The 22,916-nt window shown below is 42.1% G+C and overlaps 1 protein-coding gene across 3 annotated transcripts in view; it reads right to left on the minus strand.

Moving 5' to 3' along the window:
• sesn2 (sestrin 2) overlaps positions 1-22,916 on the minus strand; it is a 61,653-nt gene that overhangs the window by 14,728 nt on the left and 24,009 nt on the right. For 2 of the 3 annotated variants that reach the window (XM_068011710.1, XM_068011711.1), the window contains exon 3: positions 178-243. In XM_068011710.1, the coding sequence (XP_067867811.1) occupies positions 178-243 (66 nt within the window). Of the gene's footprint in view, positions 1-177; positions 244-9,789; positions 9,973-22,916 lie in introns of those variants that run through there. The other variant, XM_068011712.1, reaches the window with a different exon arrangement.

A 22,916-nucleotide genomic window follows, 5' to 3' on the forward strand; every position in this document is an offset into this window, starting at 1 on the left:
ATGGTTTATAAAAGCTTAAATTAAAAAACTTCTAAAAATGGTATAAATAAAATCCAAGTAGTATAAATCAAAACAATAATACATAAAAGGAACATTACTGCAGTGGACACCACAAAATTATCTTTACAATGAAAACTACAAGTCTCAGGTTAAACTGAAATTCAAGAATTAACGTACCTCTTTAACTGGAATGAAGGAACTTGGACCCTGTCCTATTGGGCGAGGTATTTTAACTCTTCGATCCTGAAAAGAAATACAAGAAAAGGCACACAGTTAGATCTTATACCACATCATTAACTTCTAAACAAACTTGACAATTCATTTCTTCAAAATGTTCTATATTTTAGGAGAAGCCTGGGTTCGGACTGAACACTTTCAATAGCAGGGTAAGAACAAGATATTACAGTACAGGCTCACCTGTCCTGTAGTGTTTTTACATTATAAACATATGTACAAACACACACACACACCATCTTCAGTAGGTGCCAGTCACATTTCAGAAAGCAAGGAACAGAAAACGACTGCTTCTGAAGCACACATTATTCCATCAGATCCTTCAAAACCTCAATCGTCTTGCTGAGCAGATCACTCCCTTTATTCTACAGCAGATACATGCATCAGTCTTCCTGTTTATGAATCATTCAGGATGCCTTGCCTGTGTCTCATCCATGCTATGTTTTTGAAAAACCAATTATAACACGTCCTTGCATTCTATCACAGAATCTGTCAGTGCAGCATAACACAGAAAGCTTTTTAAAGGAAACAGGACTCCATTTAATGATTTTGGTGTATATGGACATTTGAATATATTTTTCTCATTTGGGTAGACCAGTAAATTTAACTTCAACACAATAGTTCCTGTCAATTACTCAGTTAGGGAAATACAATATTCAATACTGAGCTACACAAACTGGGAGGACCAGGGTTTCAGACCTCAATCTGCACAGAGTGATCTGATCTCATTCGTGCAGTTAGGAGAGCCACAAATAGCCTCAACACACTGGGCTAGGAGGGGGAAATCCTAACGCCCATCATCACTGATGGCAGCAAGAGTAATGAACAGCCAGTTAGGCAAAGTTTCCAGAGGGCAGTCAATGCCCACAGAACAGTTTCCCCAGTGAGGGCATACAATCCTGCTGCAGTAACCAACTTGTATCATGGTTACCAGCTATTAACTACATCATCCTATAAACACAGCCATGTTTGCAGCTCTGCCTTAAAATTGAAGACATCATCTGGTGCTTATGTCGCTCTTCAAAGTGGGCAAAGGAAGGTAACTGCAGGACTACACGGAATACACTTTAATTGGAGAGGTCGGTGAGCCTAGATTGAAGCCTGGAGCACTCACTTACTTGCACAAATATTCTGACAGTATCTCAAAAGATCAAGATATTCAAGCAGAGCTGAAAGAACTGAACACAGCAAAAGAATACAGAAAAAAAAGAGAGAACCTTTATATTAAAGACGACAAAAATAGAAAGTTAGCCGTCAGCATTTGAAAATGAATTAGCTCTAAGAAAATAGGAAGCAAGGGTAAATGGCAATGAAAAGAAAGCTCGATAGGAGGAGCTCCGCGTTATATTTTACTAAAGCAGTAATTACATTGAGGAAACCATTCCAACCGCCTCTTCACAATGACTCCTCTATCGTCACCATGTAGAGCCCAAGGGCAGTTAGAACATAGGTTAGCTCAGAATCTCAAAGTACATTTGTCCTTCATTATACTCATTTACTCACACCCCCCACAACCCAACAAGCAAAGGAACTGTGCTCAAACCAATGTGACCTTTGAACTCTGAATCTATTCATTCTGAATATTGAGCTAAGTTTGTCTTTGGATTAGGGAATGAAGCTTTGCACAAAAGCTGCGAATCAACATTTACCTGACAGCTAACAGCTGGCAGAGGCACAAAATTAATGAGCAAAATATCACGCCTGCTTTTTAATTTGATGTCAGACAGCTCGCACATCTTAGGATCATTCATCAACAGATAGGTGCTCTTCCGTTATTAGTAGGCAAATGAGACAGTTTAAAAAAAAAAACTCCAGTATGTAGGCAGACAGTTTGAGCACGAAAACTGTAGTGGAAAAACATTTAGCAAAAAGTTATACAAAAAAAAAAATTTAAAAAGCAAATGCTGGAGGATCGGCTATATATAAAACAAGTGGAAATACACAGATCAGCAACTGTCAGGGAGAAACCAAGGCAAACTCTCTCTATCACTATCCCTTCCTTTACTGAAAATGTCTAAGATGACAGTGCAATCTATAATTGCAACAATTTTTTGGGAGGGCAGGAAAATAAGGCAGATAGGAAATGAGAGAGAACACAGTCAGTATGGACTCGATGGGCCGAATGGCCTCCTTCTGTGCTGTCAATGACTATGTAAATTACTCTAGTTCCCACAAGGTGTTTCAATAACGATCGTCAGCTTTTCTCAACATACACTGCCCAAATCAGAGGTAAGCAATGCCATAACTATTTCACTGCAAGTTTGGGTTAATTTTTGTAGGGACAATTCAAACATTATAGGTGGTCACACAAAAATGGAGTAAAGGTAACCTGTAAAATTGGGACTCCTTGCGTATACATTCACTGGATAATCAAATAAAGACCAAACTCAAGTGAAAACTGATTCAAAGATTGATTAAGCATGGTTTAGAATGTGCCAAGAGGAGAATTTACTCAGTATAAAGACCCGTATAAAGTGATCTATTAAAAGCACATTTTACACTAAAGGAATGCAGACGACGAGATGAGGGTCTCACCATCTGACTGGGCTCCAGTATACTGCCAACATCTTGCATCTCGGAATCAGGGCACAGGAGGCCATTCGGCCCATCAAGCCCTGCAACAGCAGTTTAGCCAGTCCTACTCCCCGGCAATATTTTTTTCCCTTCAGATGATCTATTATTCTGTCATGGTGGTAAAGACACTGGTTTCAGTAATGTGAACCTGAGCAGGCCATTAAATGTTGTTGCCCTAGTGCCCAAGGTTGGTGATTAAAGCACTTTGAAAATCAAAGCAAAAGGAATGGTGACTGTATTTAATACCTGCTGCTCATTAGAATTAGTGATATAGAATAATTCTAGTGGGACCACAACAGGGAGTGAGAAGACTTGAATTTATATTACAAATGTTTCTAAACTATTCCCATATAAATCAATTACTTTCTGCTATCCTGGTTGCTCATACTGACACCTGCAGGTTTACCAAAGCAGAACTACACTGGCAACATGTACACTGCTTCATTGGAACACGTCACCCCTCCAATTTTGGCCTCGACTGTCCACAATTTTAACTGCTCCATCCTTGCCGGCTGTGCCTTCACCTGGTTAGGCCTCAAATCACTGGAATTTCCTCCTTAAACCTTTCTGTCTCTCTACTACTCTCTCTCAAGAGGCTGCTTAAAACCTCCCGCTTTGACCAAGCTTTTGGCCATCTGTCTATATCTCCTTACGTGACTCAGCGTTAATTTTACGAACATACGAGTTAGGAACAGGAGTAGGCCACTTAGCCCCTCAAGCCTGCTCCGCCATTCAACAAGATCATGGCTGATTTTGCTTGATAACGCTCCTGTGAAGCACCTTGGGACATTTCATTACATTAAAAGGTTCTACAGAAATAGTTGCTGATGCTTTTACACCCCCTCTCCACCCACAATTCTCACTCAGCATCAGTGCCTCGCGCAGGACTGCAGTTCCCTGGGGCTGCCACCTTCCAGTAGCTCAAAGTGGCCATCCTTCATGCAAGAGACTTGCAACTCATTCAACTGTGCAGGACCGGAAGGCACTAACCCCACATTAAATGCACATAAATTTCTTTCTAGCCATCGTCCTGAGAGAGCAGTAGTCCCAATTGGGTGATTCCCCCCAACTCTCTCTGCCCTTCCTTAAAAGGGAGACCAAACATCAAACCACAATTGCTGAGAACAACCAATTTAGTTTGAATCAAGGATTTGACTCCATTATCCAGGTATATTCCACTTCGTCAATCGTGGCTCAGTTGGTAGCACTCACCACCCGAGTCAGAAAGTTGAGAGTTCAAGTCCCACTTCAAGACTTGAGCACAAAAATCTAGACTGACACTCCAGTGCAGTATTAAGGGAGTGCTACAACGTTGGAGGTGCAGTCTTTCAGATGAGACATTAAACTAAGGACCTGGCTGCTGTCAGCTGGTTGTAAGAGATCCCATGGCACTATTTCAATATTCCAGATGCCCTGGGGCCAATACTTGCCCCTCAAATCAACATCATAAGAAATAGATAGTCTGTTCATTATCATTGGCTGTTAACGGGAGCTTGCTGTGTACAAACTGGCTTCTGTGTTTCTGACTACACTTCAAAAGTACTTCATTGTCTGTCAAGCGCTTTGGGATGTCCTGAGGTTGAGAAAGGTGCGATATGAATGCTGTCTTTCTTTGTGCTGCACTTTTCCTTACTAACCTATCAGGGAATAGTAGTTCTGGGAGATGAAGACGGTCAACAGAAGGTTATGCCAAGCCACAAAAAAAACATTTCACGCTACATTTTGAAGTGTGTTTGGAGATGCCAGATTGCAGTTCCCCTGCAGTTGTTAAATCTTTATACTACTCGGGTTAGTAGAAGCCTTGTAAATGCGGTCCCAAATTTGGAACAGTGCCAGGGGTGCTCCCTACACATTTTAAAGTGGTTTTAACACAGCACGGGACATTTGTTCAAAAATGTTCTGCATCATCTGGCAGGTCTGTCAACGAAGCCTATGGCTGCCGGAGGAAAGTTAAGGAATTACCGGTACATTAATGTTGTGCCTCAGGAAACACTACAATGCAGGCACTGTATCAGGCAGGTAATCTTAGACAGGAACACAGACCAGGTCAAAAGAGAGGCAAGAATTAAAGCTAGGACATTCTACTTGCCAATTCAGCATATACTGCACTTGCAAACACTAAACCCAGAGGCAGGTTCAGACTCCCTGTAACGAATATATTTTTCAAAATGTTTTGACTTTTTTTTTTGTTCGGGAGATGTGGGTGTCGCTGGCTAGGCCAGTATTTATTGCCCATCTGTAATTGCCCTTGAGAAGGTGGTGGTGGGCTGCCTTCTTGAACTGCTGCAGTCCATGTGGGGTAGGTACACTCATAATGCTGTCAGGAAGGGAGTTCCAGAATTTTGACCCAGCAATAGTGAAGGAACTGCAATATAGTTCCATGTCAGGATGGTGTGTGACTTGGAGGGGAACTTGCAGGTGTTGGTTTTCCCATGCATCTGCTGCCCTTGTCCTTCCAGTTGGTAGAGGTTGTGGGTTTGGAAGGTGCTGTCTAAGGAGCCTTGGCGAGTTGCTGCAGTGCATCTTGGAAATGGTACACACTGCTGCCACTGTGCATTGGTGGTGGAGGGAGTGAAGGTTGAGGGTGGTGGATGGGGTGCCAATCAAGGTTGCTTTGTCCTGGATGGTGTCGAGCTTCTTGAGTGTTATTGGAGCTACACCTATCCAGGCAAGTGGAGAGTATTCCATCACACTCCTGACTTGTGCCTTGTAGATTGTGGACAGGCATTGGGGAGACAGGAGGTGAGTTACTTGTCACAGAATTCCCAGCTTTTGACCTGCTCTTGTAGCCACAGCAGTTATGTGGCTGGTCCAGTTCAGTTTCTGGTCAATAGTAACCCCCAGGATGTCGATACTAAATAGATAGTATAGAGGTTTCAGATATGGCTTGCAAAAAAAAAAAAAATATGCTGAATTACGTCTTGTTGAGATTGACTTTAAATGGCAACATGAGTGGGTGTTGTGGAGTTATTTTGAAAATTTTTAACTTTGAAACATTGAGGCTTGGTATGATGAAATGCATTTTTTTGAAATCTACTTCAGTCTATTTAAAATATTCAGTATTAAAATTTTTAATATGCATGTGTCTTGTGTTATTTTCACCAGTCTGTTTCTCCCTATTCAACTATTAGGAAGGTAACATTTATTTCTGCTTCTCCCCCTCTACCATCGCCTCCCCAATTCACTTCCTAAAAATCAAATGTGATCAGTATCTGATTCAAACAAAAATGCAAGTTAAAGAAATGCCCAACTTTCCCATCCACATTTGCACAGTACTTGAAGTGCATTCTCCTCCCTCGGACACAAGCTCTCGGAAAACTAACACTAATGATCCACCCATGAACTTTAAGAATGGAGTGATACTGAAGCCTGTGTTGAGTTCGAAGAAGACCACAGCCTGTGGACTTGTACTGCAAGTTTCAGTGTCAATGCACATCTCCAACTGCTTTACTGATGCAAAAGTAGACTTTGAAAATGCTGCTTTTAACGTTATTTTTGTCACATTTCAACTCCAATTTGTCAACATGGCTCAGTTAGAGATCTTGCCTACGACTCGGGAGATTATAGGTTCAAATTCCACTGCAGGATTGCAGCAAATAATCCAGGCCCTCTAACTCAGTGCAGTACCGAAGGGCGCGCTACAATGTTATAGGTGCTGTGCTAGAGATGTGGAACAGACTCCTTCCTGGTTGCAAAGGTTCACATTGTTTAATGGATGCTAAATGATTCTCGGCCACAAATCGACATGCAGGGAGTTCTAACACCCCATCAAATTCCACCCTCAAAAGTGATTATTGCGCCATTCATGTGGGGTCTTGATGTGACTAAAAAAGCCACCAGCGCATTTGCTGAAACAGTGACTGCCCTTCAAAACAAAAAGACTTGCATTGATATAGCGTCTTTCACAACTACAGGAAGTCCTAAAACGCTTTACAGCCAATGAAGTACTTGTGTAGTCAGTTGTTATGTAGGAACGGTAGCAGCCAATTTGCACACAGCAAGCTCCCACAAGTAGTAATCTGATAATGACTGGATAACCTGATTTTGTGATCTTGATTGAGGGATAGATACTGGCCCAGGACACAGGGGAGAACTCTCCTGCTCTTCAAAATAATGCCATGGTAGCTTTTACGTCCACCTGAGCAGGAAGATGAGGCTTTGGTTTAACATCTCATCTGAAAGATAGCACCTTTGACAGTGCTGCACTCCCTCAGTACTGCGCTGGGAGTGTCAGCTTTGATTTTTGCGCTCACGTCCTTCGGTGGACTCCTGAACTTCCTGACTCAGACAAGAGTGCTACCCTGAACCGTGGCTGACACTAGCATTTACACTGTCATCAGGTCTCTCAAATGTCCTTAATTTACAATGTTTTTTTTCATCCCTTAAGCAATCTCTTACCAGGTTTATCAAATAGAAAAGCATATGACTGCTTTAAAAAGCAGCAAAATAGTTTAAGTTAAAACTGCTAATGATGCAAAAAAGTTACTTTGAATATACGTTATATGTTTGCATGGTACTGTATAGAGAGAGAGGTCAGCCTGCTTTTTAGCAGATTTAAGCCGTGTCTGGGGGTAGATCAAAGAATGCAATTCCGTGAAGAAAGTAGTTCAGACTACATTAGGAGAAGTCTGTCCTGGTTATAAATTTGCAATGAGAAAGAAATTTGACTGCAAACAGGAGCTGCTCTAGTTTCCAAAGCACAACAAAACAAAAAATGGCATTTCTGCCAATCAGGCAATTTCCTCATTTATTGCAGGCGTCAAGAGATTTGGAAGCATGTACAGATAAGTTCTCATCAATGTCTGTTATTACAACACACGTGTATCGTTCTGGTCTAGGATGCATTCTCTCCACATGTATCCAATTCTCTATCTGAAGCTATCCCAATTCTTGAAAGTGATTAAAAAGAAACAGCTTTATATTAGACTGTACACAGACCAGGAAAGTCCCAGGTCTGATCTCTAATTTGTGTTTAAGTAGATGGTTTCAAGTGGACAGTGTTACAGACACTCCAGTTAGATGTCTTCCCATTTTGGTGCGGGGGGATGTGGGGCAGAGAGAGAGGAGAAATAATGAAAAAGTATTAAGATAGTCTTCGTTATTTATTCTTGTTCATTGGGTAGGTATTAATCTGCTAACCTCTACCCAACAGAGGTTCTCAACCCAAACACTCAGCCAAAACAACTTACATTTTATAGCCCATTTAATGTAGTGATAAATCATCCTAAAGTCCTTAACAAGAGGAATATCAATAAAATCTCTTTTTGACACCGAGCCACAAGAGGAGAAATCAGTACACATGACCAAAGGTTTGTTCAAAGAGATAGGTTTTAAGCAGCATCTTAAAACTACAAAAAGATCCTGGCGAATTCAATAACTTTACCCTGAAAGGAAGCAGAACCATTCCTACTGACAGATATCAAACAATATACATGTCCCCGACACATTATAAACTCTGGGCTCGCCTTGAAACCCCCCAAACCTACCGACACTCTTACAGATGGATACTTAGATAAGAGAATGGAGAATTTGAACTAATTCTTTCAAGAAACAAACAGAAGAAATAGTGTCGGGGCTTCCGCATAGGTTTGGTTTATCATTTCCAAAAGATGATTAAATTATGTTTTACTTTGCAGTCTCTTGTTACTGCACTGAATATACCCAAAACCACAGGCCAACTCGTGCAAGTTGATTGAAGAAAGTGTAGTTAAAAACAGATTCCCTTTATTCCCGAACATTCAGAAAACACTTGGCCTGCTAACCCGTGCCACAATCCAAACATATAGCTGCACGACAAAAAGATGCCGAGTTGACAAATTCAGTAACTCTGAAAGGAAGCAGAGAAAATGAGGTAATATGGTGTGAAATACAGATTCCCAAAGGTAGATGCTTATTAAAAAAAGTAATTTCCTTAACATATGGATAGAGGGAGAAGTACTGCTCAGACTAAATGCTGAAATTATAAATATCAAAGTTCAAACTGTGCTGCTGTAAAAGTACTAAAGTAAGGCAACTTCAGTATACAAAATTCAACTAATTGTTAAGGAACGGCTGTTCAACATCCAACAATACAGAAGACCAAGGAACAGTACTTAAAGGATATTGATATTGCTAACATATCAAAATAAAGGGAATATTCCAGTGCCAGATTTGGCATTTCGCTGTTTGACAACAAAGCTAAAATTTACCAAACTCGCTCAGTGACCCAAGAGCATCTTTGACGTATAAAAAAAAATCCAGCATTTTGTAAAAGATGTGGCTGCAGGATAGAAGGGGGTGGGGATGGGGATGATCTATAATCTAAACCACTTTCAGTCAGTATATTCCAAAATCATAGCATTAATTTCCATGCATCACAGAAGAGGTGAAATAGCCAGGACCCCCCCCCCTAAAAAAACTATTGCATAAACCAACTTTTGAGGGGCACTGGAATAAAGACAGGGTTAGAGGGTGGATAAATCCGCCAGTGACACATCATAGTGCAATGGAGAAACTGGGTGCAATGAAACGTTGTCTCAAATAAAAAGAGTGAAGAACATCGTGATCACATTTTAAAGTCGCTCAAGGATATCTTAATGCGTCTAAAGAATCGGATACCACAAAAGAACGACTTCTAATCGAACGGAGGAGGTGACAAGATGAAAATGGGAAGTATCTTGAGAACATAAACTGCAACGAACACTAGAGCTTTTCTTTATTTAAAAAAAAACTAGATTATTCCTCAGGGACAGTCGATTGCAATAAGATTTTGAAGCAAAAAAAAAATCACTTTATAAAAACACATTCACACAAAGCTTCGCCACCTATAACCGACTTCACCTGACGTTGACAGTTATGACTTCACATGGCCTTAACTGTATGTAAAAACAGGACAGACGGTGCCCAAGTTCAGAGAGATGTATACATAGAGTTTTACACACATCCCCAAAGAGGTTTTAAACTTTCCGGGACAAGGTGATTCGCATTTGGATTTGTTTCTACCTTAATTCGAACCCGCTTGCACTGATCACAGGTGAGATAGTCCTGCAGGACAGGCTCCACGGTGCTGCTGTGCGGGGGAGCGGCAGCGACTCTCATCCTGGGGCCGGAGCGACTGAATGAATGAGCGAGAAAGGATACTCGGGATTCTGGAACGTTGATACTCGGGTTTGGAACCCTGAGACTCAGCTCAGTGGCTCCGCCCCGCCGGCGCTATTCCCTTATATAGCACCTGGCCCCGCCCCTCCGCCCCCTTCAGCAAATCACCGTGCTGCGCTGTCACCACGCGCGGGGCGAAGGTTTCTTTTTTCCCCCACCCCATCAGCAGGCAGTCCAAGCAGCGGCAGAGCGGCTCTGCGCTTCAATAAACAAGCGTGTCTAATGCAAAACTAATCTGGGAGTCGACCCTTCAAGTCAGTGCTCATTATTGCACACTTTGCATTCATCATGCACACTTTTTTTTTCCCATGTTTGCAAAAAAAAAATGCACAACCCAAACTTTAGACAAAGAATCCGCCCCAAAACAAATTTGCTAAACTTCATCAACCAGCGTTCGCCTATGTCAAAACTGGGGCGATAAAGTGCGTCACAACCCTGCAAGCTCATGTTTCCTACAGTAACAATTGGCTCGACCTTTTATCAGAAACAATCGCAGAATCAGCTGAAGCGAAGCTTTATAAAATTCTGTTCAGATTGTTCAGTGCACTTTTGCCACTTCACAGCATCCGATAAAACCAAAAAACCCACACACACACTGTGCCTTCGCTTTAGTCACCAAACTGATCAGAACGACCTGCAAACCTTTTCATTTATTGTTTTTACTACTCGATTGCAAGCAAGGATGCAGCCCTTAAAATTTTTAAATGCAAATATAGTTGCAGATTTATGTATTTTTTTTTAAAAAGTGAAAAGCCAACTTTTGTGGCAACCCGAAACCTTAGTTTAATTAGGACACGAATGTACTTAATCGTAAAGAGTGGAGGTGGGGGGGAAAAAAACAGGAACTTTAAAGTTTAAAAAAAGTGAAGACAAAAAAGGGCAGTGTTAAACTTCGGCCAAGCAACAACCCTGACGATTTACACCTCCTGAAGCTAATTGGATAGGAGGATTTCTAGTTGTGCCAATAGGAGTTGCTGCCGATTGAGCCGGGGAGGGGAGGGGAGTTGCATTGATATAGCAACAAGCCGAAGACGGATACAAAGTATCAGATCAACGATACTTTGTGTCAAATGTGACCATCCAGAATCCAGCGCCCCCAAATAACCACGGCCTGAGGCTTTTTATTGGCGAGGTGACCAGCCAATCATGTCCTGCTAGCAACAACACTTTTTTTAATGTTATCAGGAACAGAAACTGTTTCTTCCTCCGCTTAACAGGAGCTCCTAGTTTCTCAGGCCAATGATTCTATAGTCTGTATAGCCCGAGTTAGCTGAGACAACGAGTGTGAGACAGCTGGTCCCAGCTTTCCTGTATTGAAAATGTGTGGATGCCAACTGAGGATAGGACTGTCTGCTCCTTTTCAAATAATGGCCACTCGAGTGAATGACCCCAGCAAGGGGCCAACACCTTCAGCTGAGGTCCTGGGAAGGGAAGAAATTGGCAGAAGATAAAACATAGCAAAATACACAACTGATCAATACTTATTAAAAATACAGATTGTTTCAGATGAAGACCCAGCCACCCACAGACCGTTTTGACACACCATGCACTACAATATGGCTGCAAAAAAACCCCCCAGAAAATGCTGGAAATACTCAGCAGATCTGGCAGCATCTGTGCAGCTGCTGATGTGCTGAAGCAATCACTCACCCCCATCCCGTCTCTAACAAAATATATGTCTCCTGTTTGCAGTTGTTCCCCCTGGTATGACTCCCGTATTTCCGTCAAGTCCAGACAATGCAGACTTGAGCTTATCTGGCACAGACCTAGCTTAAATAAAAACAGAAAGTGCTGGAAATACTCAGCAGATCTGGCAGCATCTGTGGAGAAAGAAACAGAGGTAACGTTTCAGGTCTGTGACCTTTCATCAGACCGGCTGAGTATTTCTAGCATCCACAATATTTTGCTTTTATTACAGAACTCACTTAGCTGATCACCAGATTTAGGTTGACATCAAGCTCTACCAAGCCTCATTCAGCTGCACACTATCACCCTGGAGCTCCTGGCTTCTTGTTTCCATTACCAACTATCATCTTAAACCCCTCTCCTCGCCTCACCCGCACATCCCAACAAGTACAAGGAGCTGGTGTGGACTTAGCTAGCAAATCGGAGGCCATCTGTTTAGCTGCCACTGCTGCTGCCCCCTTCTTTTGCCCAAGTTAAATCTCTTGCCAGGCTCCCATGTCTGCCTAGTTCTCTCTCCCCTCCCCCCCTCCCCCAAAACCCCCTCAGAGCTCATCATACCCACCTTACACTCAGTCTCGACACCATCCTCACTGGTGACTATCCAACCTTAATTCCTGGCCCCCAGGTGAGAACAGGGTGGAAATTGGAAGCAAAGTCAATCACATGTTCCAGTTCAGGGCGAGAGCAGGAAATGGCCCAATGTACCAGGGGGCCCCGAGTAGGACCGGAACAAAGAATATTCCACATATCCCACAAAAAGACAGGCATAGCTAGGACCCATGCAGATACTCATAGCAACACCTTGAATTTTGAGGAAGTGAGTGGAGTTGACGGAAAGGTTATTCAATGCAGGAAAAAGTTCAGCCAGGTGGAGGGTGGTGGTGGATGGGGACTGGTTAGGCCTCCATTCAAGGAAGAAGTGGTGATCTCTCAGTGTCTTGGTGGGGTTGGAGGTGGGGCAGGAACAGGTTGAAACAATGGGTCTACCAGGGCAGTCCTGCTTGTGGATCCTAGGAAGAAGTAGAAGTGGCTGTTTGATGTTGGGGGAATGGAGGTTGGAGCCGTGGAGAGAAGATCTCCAGGGGAGAGGAGGTCAGCGACAATCCCGAAAGCAAACTGCCTGATGTCCGGTGGTGGGGTCATGCATCACAGAAGGCAAAAGAAAGTGTTGGAGAGTTGGTGCTCGGTCTGTACTGGGTACGCCAGATAACAAGCACCAACACCCTTGTCATTTGTCCCAGTACAAATCCCTGGGGAACACCATTAATCACATGCTGTCAATTTGAGTGCATACCCATTATTCCTACTCTCCTGAACAATTTCCAAATTCCAATCAATCTCATTTTCATTAAGTCTCTTATGTGGAACCTTATCAAATGCCTTTTGGTAGTCTATAGAAATACTTTCCACAGACACTCCCTTATCTACCAGATTAGTTAATTCCCCCCCAAAATTCAACTAGTTTCATTAGACATGACTTGCGTTTTACAAACTCATGCTGACCCTCTGATCAGCTCATTTGTCCAAACGCTCATTTTGTCCCCAATAGGTTCTAGTAATTTTCCCACAACCGACGTTAGACATCTAGGCCTATAATTTCCTAGTTTATCTCTTACCCTTAAATAATGGATTAAAATTGCCAGCTTCCCAATCCAAGGGGTCAATTCTCAAGTGTTTTGGAAGATCATGACTAACACATCAATAACTGCCTCGGAAACTGCACATACTGGCAATTTATTCCAGAGAATTGCTATTTGCTAAATGACGTCCTCCTAGCATAGCTTTGTTATTGTAACTTATACCAGTATCCCGATCCTCCCTAACCCACCCATTTGGATCAAGTCCAATCCTCTCCTCAAAGTAAAAAGCCCCAGCTTTGTTGGTTTTTAAACCTTCAGCTATAAAGATAAACTAAATATCATTCTAAAGGCCCTAAACCTTTACATCCACACATACCTTTGTATGATCTATGAATAACTGGATAGTACACCTAATGCGTTCAACCAGAATACTGATAAAGATGGTGGAACACAGGTCCTGGCACTGATCTTTGCAGGACTCCATTAGAGCCTGGCGCAACCCCTCCCCAAAGAACCACTACCATTAATAACTTTCAGTCTATGGGAATACAACCAGTTTCCTTTCCAGCTCGAAGGCTACCCGCCAATCTCACAAGACGAGAACTCGTTTAGTCACATTTTGTGCAGCACTTGGTCAACGATTTTTTTTGAAAGTCCAGATAGACATCAACCAGGCTATCATCCATCAACTCTGTAACTTCCTCAAAAATGTAACCAAGTTTAAGAAATTGGATCTTCTCCAGAAGCCATGCTGAGGTTCTTCAGTAACCCCCTTCACCTTCCAAGTGGTTGTGCAGTATATCTCTGGTCATTATCCAACTTGGGATCAAAGTCAAACTAATGGGCTTGATTTATTGCCTTTTTAAAATATTGGTGCATTGGGTTCTCTCCAATCTTGACCCCAGCAAGCTATGTAATGGCTGTAGAGCATATCACCCCCAACACTTTTTGGATACCTTTAGGAAAATGTCAGTTTCAGTAGTCTGCTCAGTTTTGCAATCACCAATTTTATCCACCATTAAACGTGCATTTATTTTTACATGTACAATTATGGCATCAACCTTATGCTGCTTTATTAGTAACCTGGTATCTTTAGCAGTGACGACGGATGCAAATGTGATGAAAATCACACCTGCCAAATGGAAACATTAAATTCGTCATATGGAACACTACTTGAACCTTTTTTACTGGACATCACACAGAAACTTGTTTTAAAAAAGACCAGAGAGTTGAACAGCTGAAAACATGGTTGCACATTTGCATTCTGAGACACACTTGAAGAGAGAGTCAATGGGAGTGCTCACTGATTCAATTCACAAGATTGGTCTGGGCAATCATGATAATCAACATTCTTTGTCTGTGTAAGAGCCAGAACTCTGCACCCCACCAAGTGTAACTGGAGAACTTCCAGAATCAACAACCCTCCCAGAAAATGCTGTCTCAAACAAAGAGATGGACACATGACTTACCTGCTGGACAGACTGGGGACTTTTGTGAATTGCCACACAGTACGGTTTTGAGACTACAACTGAACTCAAAGGAGAAAGCACCTCTCTATCTCTGTCTCTCTCTCCAGCAAAGACCCAGGAAAGCCACGGTGGCAGCATAAGCCTCAAGACTACAGATCTTCACAGGCGACCACCGAGAAGACAGTTGAAACCTCTCTCCAGCCTTTTGGTACCAGAGAAGCAAGTCTGAAAGTGTGCACTGGGCCCCAGCGAGACCTCCAAGACCTCAACTTCAATCAACGACTTTACAGCAAAGATTAAAGACAGTAACTGAATTCCATTAATGCCAGCCCTAATTCAACCCCCCACCCTTAATTCTTTCTCCCCCTCTATATCTATTTGTGCGAGTGTTTATTGCATATGCATGCTATCGTGGTTGTGTCACATATTTTAGTAATTGTAACTGAGTTAGAGGGATAAGGCTAATAAATTTACATCTTTCTTGTTTAAACCTAGAGCAGTGAGCAAGGACTCACTAATGTGATAAGCTAAAAACAGTTTTAAAAGATAAACCCTGTTATGGCCAAACCAGGAAAGGGGCAAGAGGGGAGCCTGAGACCCCTTCCTCACCCGGTCACAACACAAAGTAGCCATTTAAATCTAATGCCATATCCTGGGACTCCACCTGAATCTGCCTTAAGGAATCCTTCAAATGGTCTTTAATGGTTCTTGGAATCCTCACTGCTGTAGACATTGCTATTATCACACCAATTCCACTATCCTCTTCACCAGTGTCCTTTTGGCTGCCTTAATAGCTTTCATTGGCCTCAGCTGAGCTCGTTATCTATCAGTCATGCAGGCCCCCACCTGCCAAGAATGCGGCACATTAATTTCACCACACAGACATAAAATTTCAAATTGTTGCTAGGAAGAAGAGATGGGCTACTACAAGGGGCTGCCAAGCCTCTGGCTGGAAAGACATTTTTGCATACTAGCAGACAGTGTTGGAACAAAGGAGCTATCCCCGCTCCCAAAACACATGTTGTCAGAACAGTTTTGTCACATGACTAACAGGTTGGTGCAAAATTTTGAACTGAGAGTTAAAAACTGGAGAAACAATGTTTGAAGACAGAAAATTGAATTGAGAACATCTCTCTCCTGTCTGCTCTCATCAGCTTTGGAATCTATTGAAAACACAGGATCCCCAAGAGAGAAAAGTCTCCTATAGTGAACAAGGTTTAAGAATAATGGGCCCCAAAGAAAAGCAAGACCTATCTACAAAAGGACTTTACAGTGAGCTTGAAGCACAGTAACAAGAAACTCTTCAGATATTGCCTCAAACTTCTCCACTTTATTTTTCTTCTGCTCGTTTGTCTCTATTTGCATGTGCATATCGCATATGCATGCTAGCGTAGGGTGCGCGTGGATCTGTAGGTGTTAACCAAATTAGAGTTTTTAGTTTAAGTTTTAATAAATTTCACTTTTCTGCTTTAAACCTAAGAAAGCCTGTGCTCATTTCTTTACCTTATAATTGGAAAGCAGTGAACAAGGATTCACCAAGGGGGAGCTAAAAACAGTGTGTTTAAAAATAAAACCCTGTTACAGTAAGACCAGTTGAGGGCTGAAAGGGAACCCTAAACATCTTTCTCACCTGGTCGTAACAATCCCTGTGTGCCAAATTATCTTCCTCAGACAAATTAAAAAAAAATTGCTCTGATCCATCTTTGAATATGACCAATGCGATTGTTTTTAAGGTGTCATCTGTGGCTCCGTGGGTAGCACACTCTCTCGAGTCAGAAGTTTGTGGGTTCAAGCCCCTCTCTGGAAACTTGAGCACATAAATCAAAGCCGACACTCCAGTGTATTACTGAGGGAGTGCCTCACAGTCGGAGGTGCTGTCTTTTGGATGAAACGTTAAACCGAGGCCCTGTCTGCCCCCCTCAGGTGGGCATAAAAGATCCGGTGATATTTCTGAGAGGAGCAGGGGAGTTATTTCCAGTGCCCTGGGCAATATTTATCCCTCAATCAACATTACAGACAGAGATTATCTAGTCATTATCACATTGCTGTTTGTGGGATCTTTCTGTGCGCAAATTGGCTGCCATGTTTCCTACATGGCAACAATGATTACACTTCAAAAGTACTTCATTGGCTGTAAAATGCTTTGGGACGTTCTGTGCTCATGAAAGGCGCTATATAAATGCATGCCTTTCTTTAGGATTGTCTTAAAAGCATCGTAGGACCTTGCTAAATTTATGCAACATCTTTACCAATTTATCTCTCTCAAAGTCTGGTACAAGAATTAAATCAGCAGTCGTGGTTTGGCTGATCAAGTTAAATCTAATATTCTCCTTCTTTGGATGCATATTAATTATTTTTTTTAAATGATGCCTCTGGGGAAATCGTGGGGCATTTTTCCATGTGCTACATGCAAGTTGTTGTGTTTCCAGCAGTTTCTGTGGGTTTTTTTGGAAAGCTTTTATGTTTCATATTAGATTAAAAAGGGTCATTACCTTTTTCCAAAAGCTTATAGTCTTCAGACTACATTCTCAAAATAGACGGTAATTGAAAGAAGTCGCCCAACGGTTAAATCCACACAAACCCGGATCATGCTGTTTACTGGCCAAAGACCATCCCAACTAGCATCCAGAGAATGAGGGAGAGGGGGAAGAAAAATAGGTTGCCACTCGTTAGGAGGAGGTGAAATTCAACTTCAGCGGAGGTAAGAATAGGGCAACAGATCAGGCAGCCATGGTACACCTGGCACAGTGGCTAGCACTGCAGCCTCACAGCTCCAGCGACCCGGGTTCGATTCTGGGTACTGCCTGTGTGGAGTTTGCAAGTTCTCCCTGTGACCGTGTGGGTTTCCGTCGGGTGCTCCGGTCTCCTCCCACAGCCAAAGACTTGCAGGTTGATAGGTAAATTGGCCATTGTAACTTGCCCCTAGTGTACGTAGGTAGATGGTAGGGAATATGGGATTACTGTAGGATTAGTATAAATGGGTGGTTGTTGGTCAGCACAGACTCAGTGGGCCGAAGGGCCTGTTTCAGTGCTGTATTTCTCTATGACCTTGCCAAAGGTTGTAAAATCAGGTGAGGCATGTAACAGATGACCAATCTGTTACTATCTGATTTACTGCCCTGCCAACGTTGAATTTCATACTCCTAATCTCTATTTAGTGAGTCCTGATAGAAAGCACTGGATTGGGCTCAACAATGATAGGCTTATGGTGGAAATGCACTTACTAGTGGCTCTCCCACAACAGCACAGCGGAGGCCGCCTTTTGGCCCATCGTATTTGTGCCAGCTCTTCGAAGGAGCTATCCAATTAGTCCCACTCCCTTTCTCTTTTCCCATAGTCATGCAAGTATACACTCCATCCAGTTCCTTTTTAAAAAAGTTACTGAATCTGCTTCCACCACCCTTTCAGGTAGTGCATTCGAGATCGTGTGTGTAAAAATGTTTCCCCCGCATCAGCGGCAGCTACTTGGACAAGACTTCAGACAGCCACTGGAATTGTGAAAATATAATCATGCGTGACACAGCAAATGGAAGAAAACAGGAAGTGTTTACTAATATGCCTCAAGCATAGTGATTAAAAGATATTAAATACACAACAGGCTTTTTTTTTTAAAGCAAGTCAAGCAGCCAGAGGCTAGTGTCTTGCTTATACCACACATTACATGAAGAGAGAAAAAAAATGGTTTCACTGTGGAACTGATTACAGTGGAGCAAAATAATTTGAGTGCACTTAATATTGTGGAAGAGGACAATGTGTACTTTACTATATCCGGTAAGACAAAAACACGGGTGTCTGAAGTGTGGGGACTGAGCAGCTGCAGAACGTTGGAGAAAAAGCAAGGGCATGCGAAAGAGTGGGAGTCAGAGTCTGCAGAGACAAAAGATGATACGCAAGGAAAGAATATGCAGCAGCTGCAAATGTTGCAACCAGAAAGATAGACCAAGAAAAATAGCAGCAATAAGCATGATACTGAATTCAGGAAAGAGGCAGAGATAAGAGTAAGTGGCAAAGGTTGGAATCAAACAAACAGATGAGGGATTAAAGAAAGATTTAACTTTGCATCCAGTACTTCTCACCCCCATTTTCTTCTCTATTTCCTGTTCCTGAAAGTTAACTCTGCTGCAAATGGTAACTCGTCCATGAAATGAATATCTTGCTTTCCCCATCCCGCTATGGAGCACATTCGAGGCTGGACACTGAGGACCAGCAGGGCTACTGGAGGACACTGGGCTAGCTCAATACCACTAGCACAAACACTAAGAGGAGGGCACTACCAATAGAAATTGTAGTAGACGTTTGGTAGTGCAGAACTTGAGTATTGCTGAAAATAGAGACATTTTGTCGAAGCTTTTCATCTTGCACTCATCAGGACAATTCGCAAGAATACCAATGTAAGGGAAAGCAACAAATTTATACTGTATGAGAAGAGAGTGTTGATTGGTAGAAGTGTTGACATGCAGAATGCACCAGTTTATGGTGACTGATAGTTAACTGCCAAGCTTTGTTTGAAATTTAAACCAGGCAGCTTGACTCTAGTCAAAGCATTGCCCTGAGGAATGAACCAGCGAATGGCTATCACTTTTGTTTAGCTGAAACAGGCGCAATGTGTGTACATGTTCTGTCTGTCTGTCAACCTCACCCACACACAAGAATAGAGGGAGGAAAAAAGGGTAGGATGCAATTAAAAGTCCAACATGAAATAAGAGTTTGTGGTTTACAGAATACTGTTGAATTTTCTCAGGAAGAAAGTCTCTTTAAAGATGCAGGCCTGGATGTTTGCAGTCTTGAACTTGAAGTGTTGTAGAGTTCTAGTGATTAAAATGCAGCCCAAAGTTGGTGGTGTGAATTTGGTTTATGCTCACAGATGGAGAGTCTCAAAATCACTTTGTAATTTCTCTGTTGTAATGATTGTTCAGTTCTTGTTCAGCAGGGTTCTTCTGTTTAGCTGGATCTCTGTGTCTCCGGCTGAAAAACTGGCTGTGGTCTTGGTTTGATCTCCCTCTCTCGGGATTACCTATTAAGGTAAAAATCCATCACATTTGAGTCTGTCAGGTGTCACAGGGCCTTCTCCCACGTTGTGACCACACAATGGTCCAGGATCTGGAAACCATGGCTATCTATTGATGTCTGAATGGGGACCATTCTGTTATAATAGTTCTACTTCACTCTATTAATTTTGGTTTGGGCTAAGAGTCAGCCTGTCTCCAGAACCTTTGGTTAGTTCATAGATAGGAGTCTTCAATATCCAATGGTGCTCCTTTCAATTTCAATGGGTTCGCCCCAGAGTTATTTCAGACAAGGTTAATGGGTTCAATCCTCAACAGACAGAGGTGTGTATTGTCAATACAGGTGGGGTCATGTGACTGATACTCCATTTTGTCTGTGGTACAAGTGCCCATGTTCTTGTGGTTCAGTTTAAGAGTTGACTTTTTTTCATAATTTCTCTAATTCATTGTTTATTTCATCACAGCTCCTTTCGAGCATGACAAGAGGTTTGACAGGGTAAATGTTTCCCCTCACTGAGGAATCTAGAACATGGGGAACAGTCTCAGAATAAGGGGTCGGCCATTTAGGACTGAGATGAGGAGAGATTTCTTCAAAGGGTTGTGAATCTTTGCAATTCTCTACCCAAGAGAGGTGTGGATATTCAGTCATTGAGTATTTTCAGTACAGAGGTCAATAGATTTTTGGGAATTAAGGGATATTGAAATAGTGTAGGAAGGTGGAGTTGAGGTAGCAGAGCAGTCATAATCTTGTAGAATGGCAGAGCAGATTTGAAGGGCCTAATGGCCTACTCCAGCTCTTATGGTTCTTGCATAATGTGCCATTTTGATTTTCATACAGTGTCCAGCAATGTGTCAGTCATAGAAAGTTTCAAAAGCGTACCAGTCGACACTGGGAGATAGCTTTCCAAGGCCACCCAGGTGAGCACAAAGTCTTGGACGAGTGGCAAGCAGTTAATCCTATGCATCCTGAACCTGCAGATGTCAGTTTTAGTTAAACCCAGGAGCAAACCCACCTGGGTTACTCTTATCTGCTTGACCAACCCCTTATGCACCAGACAGCCAAAAATGCTATACTTGACTACACAGCAACCACCATATTTTAAAGGACATTGCATGTGGATCACTTAAAATTTCGCAATACAATAAGACAGAGTTTACAAGTTCTTTGCATCTGAAGTATTTCCTCTGCTTCCGACTCCAGAATTATTCCTCTAGAAAACAAAAATGATAATCATCTCTTTCTTATTGACTCGGATCCTTGAACAGGCAGGAACCAGCTAAGAGACAGTGTTGCAACATTTAGTTTTCACCCTTTAAACAGTAAGGCTGGTAGAAAAGATGATAATGTCTTTGCACATATGGAACATTAGGTAGCTATGTTAAATGATCAAATCCTGTTATATTTAGTTCATAGGAATTTTAAAATATGAGAAGAGGAAAAATGCTAGAACCAGCTTTTTAATTTGAGCAAGATAAAAAGTAATAGTGGTGATGTAATCCTATATTTTATAGCTTCATCTTCCTATAACAACAGTTATCCTGTATAATAATATGTCACTGGTACACTTTTCCCATCACCACTTCTGCTTGGAAAGAGCACACAGGATGTCAGGATTGACTGAATTAAAAATTCAGATGCGTCAACCTGCATGAAGTTTAACAAAAGGATTAAAGAGTTTCAAGTGAATTAAAGGGTAGAGCATGTGGTGTCACAGGATGAATGTTGGTTTAATTGCACTCTGGTACACAGATCTGCCAAATCTTAACCATGCTACATAGAAGTGGCAGCCAGAGACCAGGTAGGGAGCAAATAAAATATGCACACATGCTCCACAAGAACCTTAGGGGCCAATTTCAGCTCATCCGCCTGCCAACTTAGTGCACCAGAAGCTGGCTAGTTGTTCTCAGCTACAAGTGGTCTATGGGGCCTGGGAAAAATGCTGTAGTTAGAAATATTGTAATTTTTTTGAGCTTAGCAAAGATTATAACATTTAGAAACAAACAGTTTATCAGCATTTAAACTAAAGCACACAATTTGTGCTGATTCATCGTGCTGTGAATGATGTAATGCTCCTTAGAGATTGGACTGTTTGAAATGAGGTGTATGTACCAGTAGAGACCTGAGAGAGCAAGCCAGCTGCATTTAACACATCAGTACCACGCCACTCTTGACTGTTCAACCTGATCCCCAATCTTCTATTTGGCAGCTCAGAGTTACAGATCAGCTTATTACTTCTAACTGTGAAGTGGTTGTGTGTGAAAATGACCAGCAACTGTAGCAGATATCTGACTGTTTTACAGCTCAATTATAGATTGGTATTAAAATTCATGCTGAGATTTGCTCAGGTTCAATCACTACAGCTTCCCCATTTATGGTGGCTTAGTCAAACAAACATTTACAATGGGACAGACTGAAGATATTTGTATCAGGTTTACCAAAAAGAGTTTGCACTGGTAGGTTCAGAGCGTTCAGGTTGTAAAGGCAGTACGGAACAGAGCCACGCAGACTGCTGAAGGCTCTGGTATTCATTCCTGGTGTGCGGCGAGTTACCTGACCTTAGTGTCAGGACGAGGGAGAGAAAAAAAAAAAATCAGCCAAGATTGCTGCTCCTGATAACAGTCCACTGACACAATCTAGTTAGGATTAACAATGGCTTCACTGCAATAGTATAGTACTAATCCAATAGTCTATCAACATTAGCACTCTAGAGAAACACCAGGACATTGTTCAATATTCTGAGGGAGAAATCGGCAATTTGGATTCTCTGGGACAACAATCTTCATACAAAAGTACATTTGTTGGGTTACATTTTGATTAGTCTATGTGGTCACTGCAGATCTTATGCAAAAGTGCTTAAATCGGTTAAATTTTTCTGGTACAAGTGTGCCTAAAGTTCTACAGCAAGAGAATTGACTACATGGTTGTTTCGTGTTCAGCAAGTACCCAAAATCCAAGTTGGTATACATCAAGAGGTTCTTTTATAGGCGATAATCGGATGGTAGCCAAAACACAGTATTCCCACTGTTGTATGCACTAACATTAAGAATATGAACATGGTGGTTGGTACCGAGGACCCAACTTTGATGAGATACAAGAGAGGCCATTGGATGGATTGCCCTCTGCACAGCTCAAATACTGAAGCCATTTGCAACATCCCCATTGCCAGCTGAGATCAGCTCACCAAGCATAGATCAAAGTTCAAACCACAGATCAACGACCAAGCACATAT

This window comes from Heterodontus francisci, chromosome 31 (genome assembly GCF_036365525.1).
Source record: "Heterodontus francisci isolate sHetFra1 chromosome 31, sHetFra1.hap1, whole genome shotgun sequence".
Taxonomy (NCBI): Eukaryota; Metazoa; Chordata; class Chondrichthyes; order Heterodontiformes; family Heterodontidae; genus Heterodontus; species Heterodontus francisci.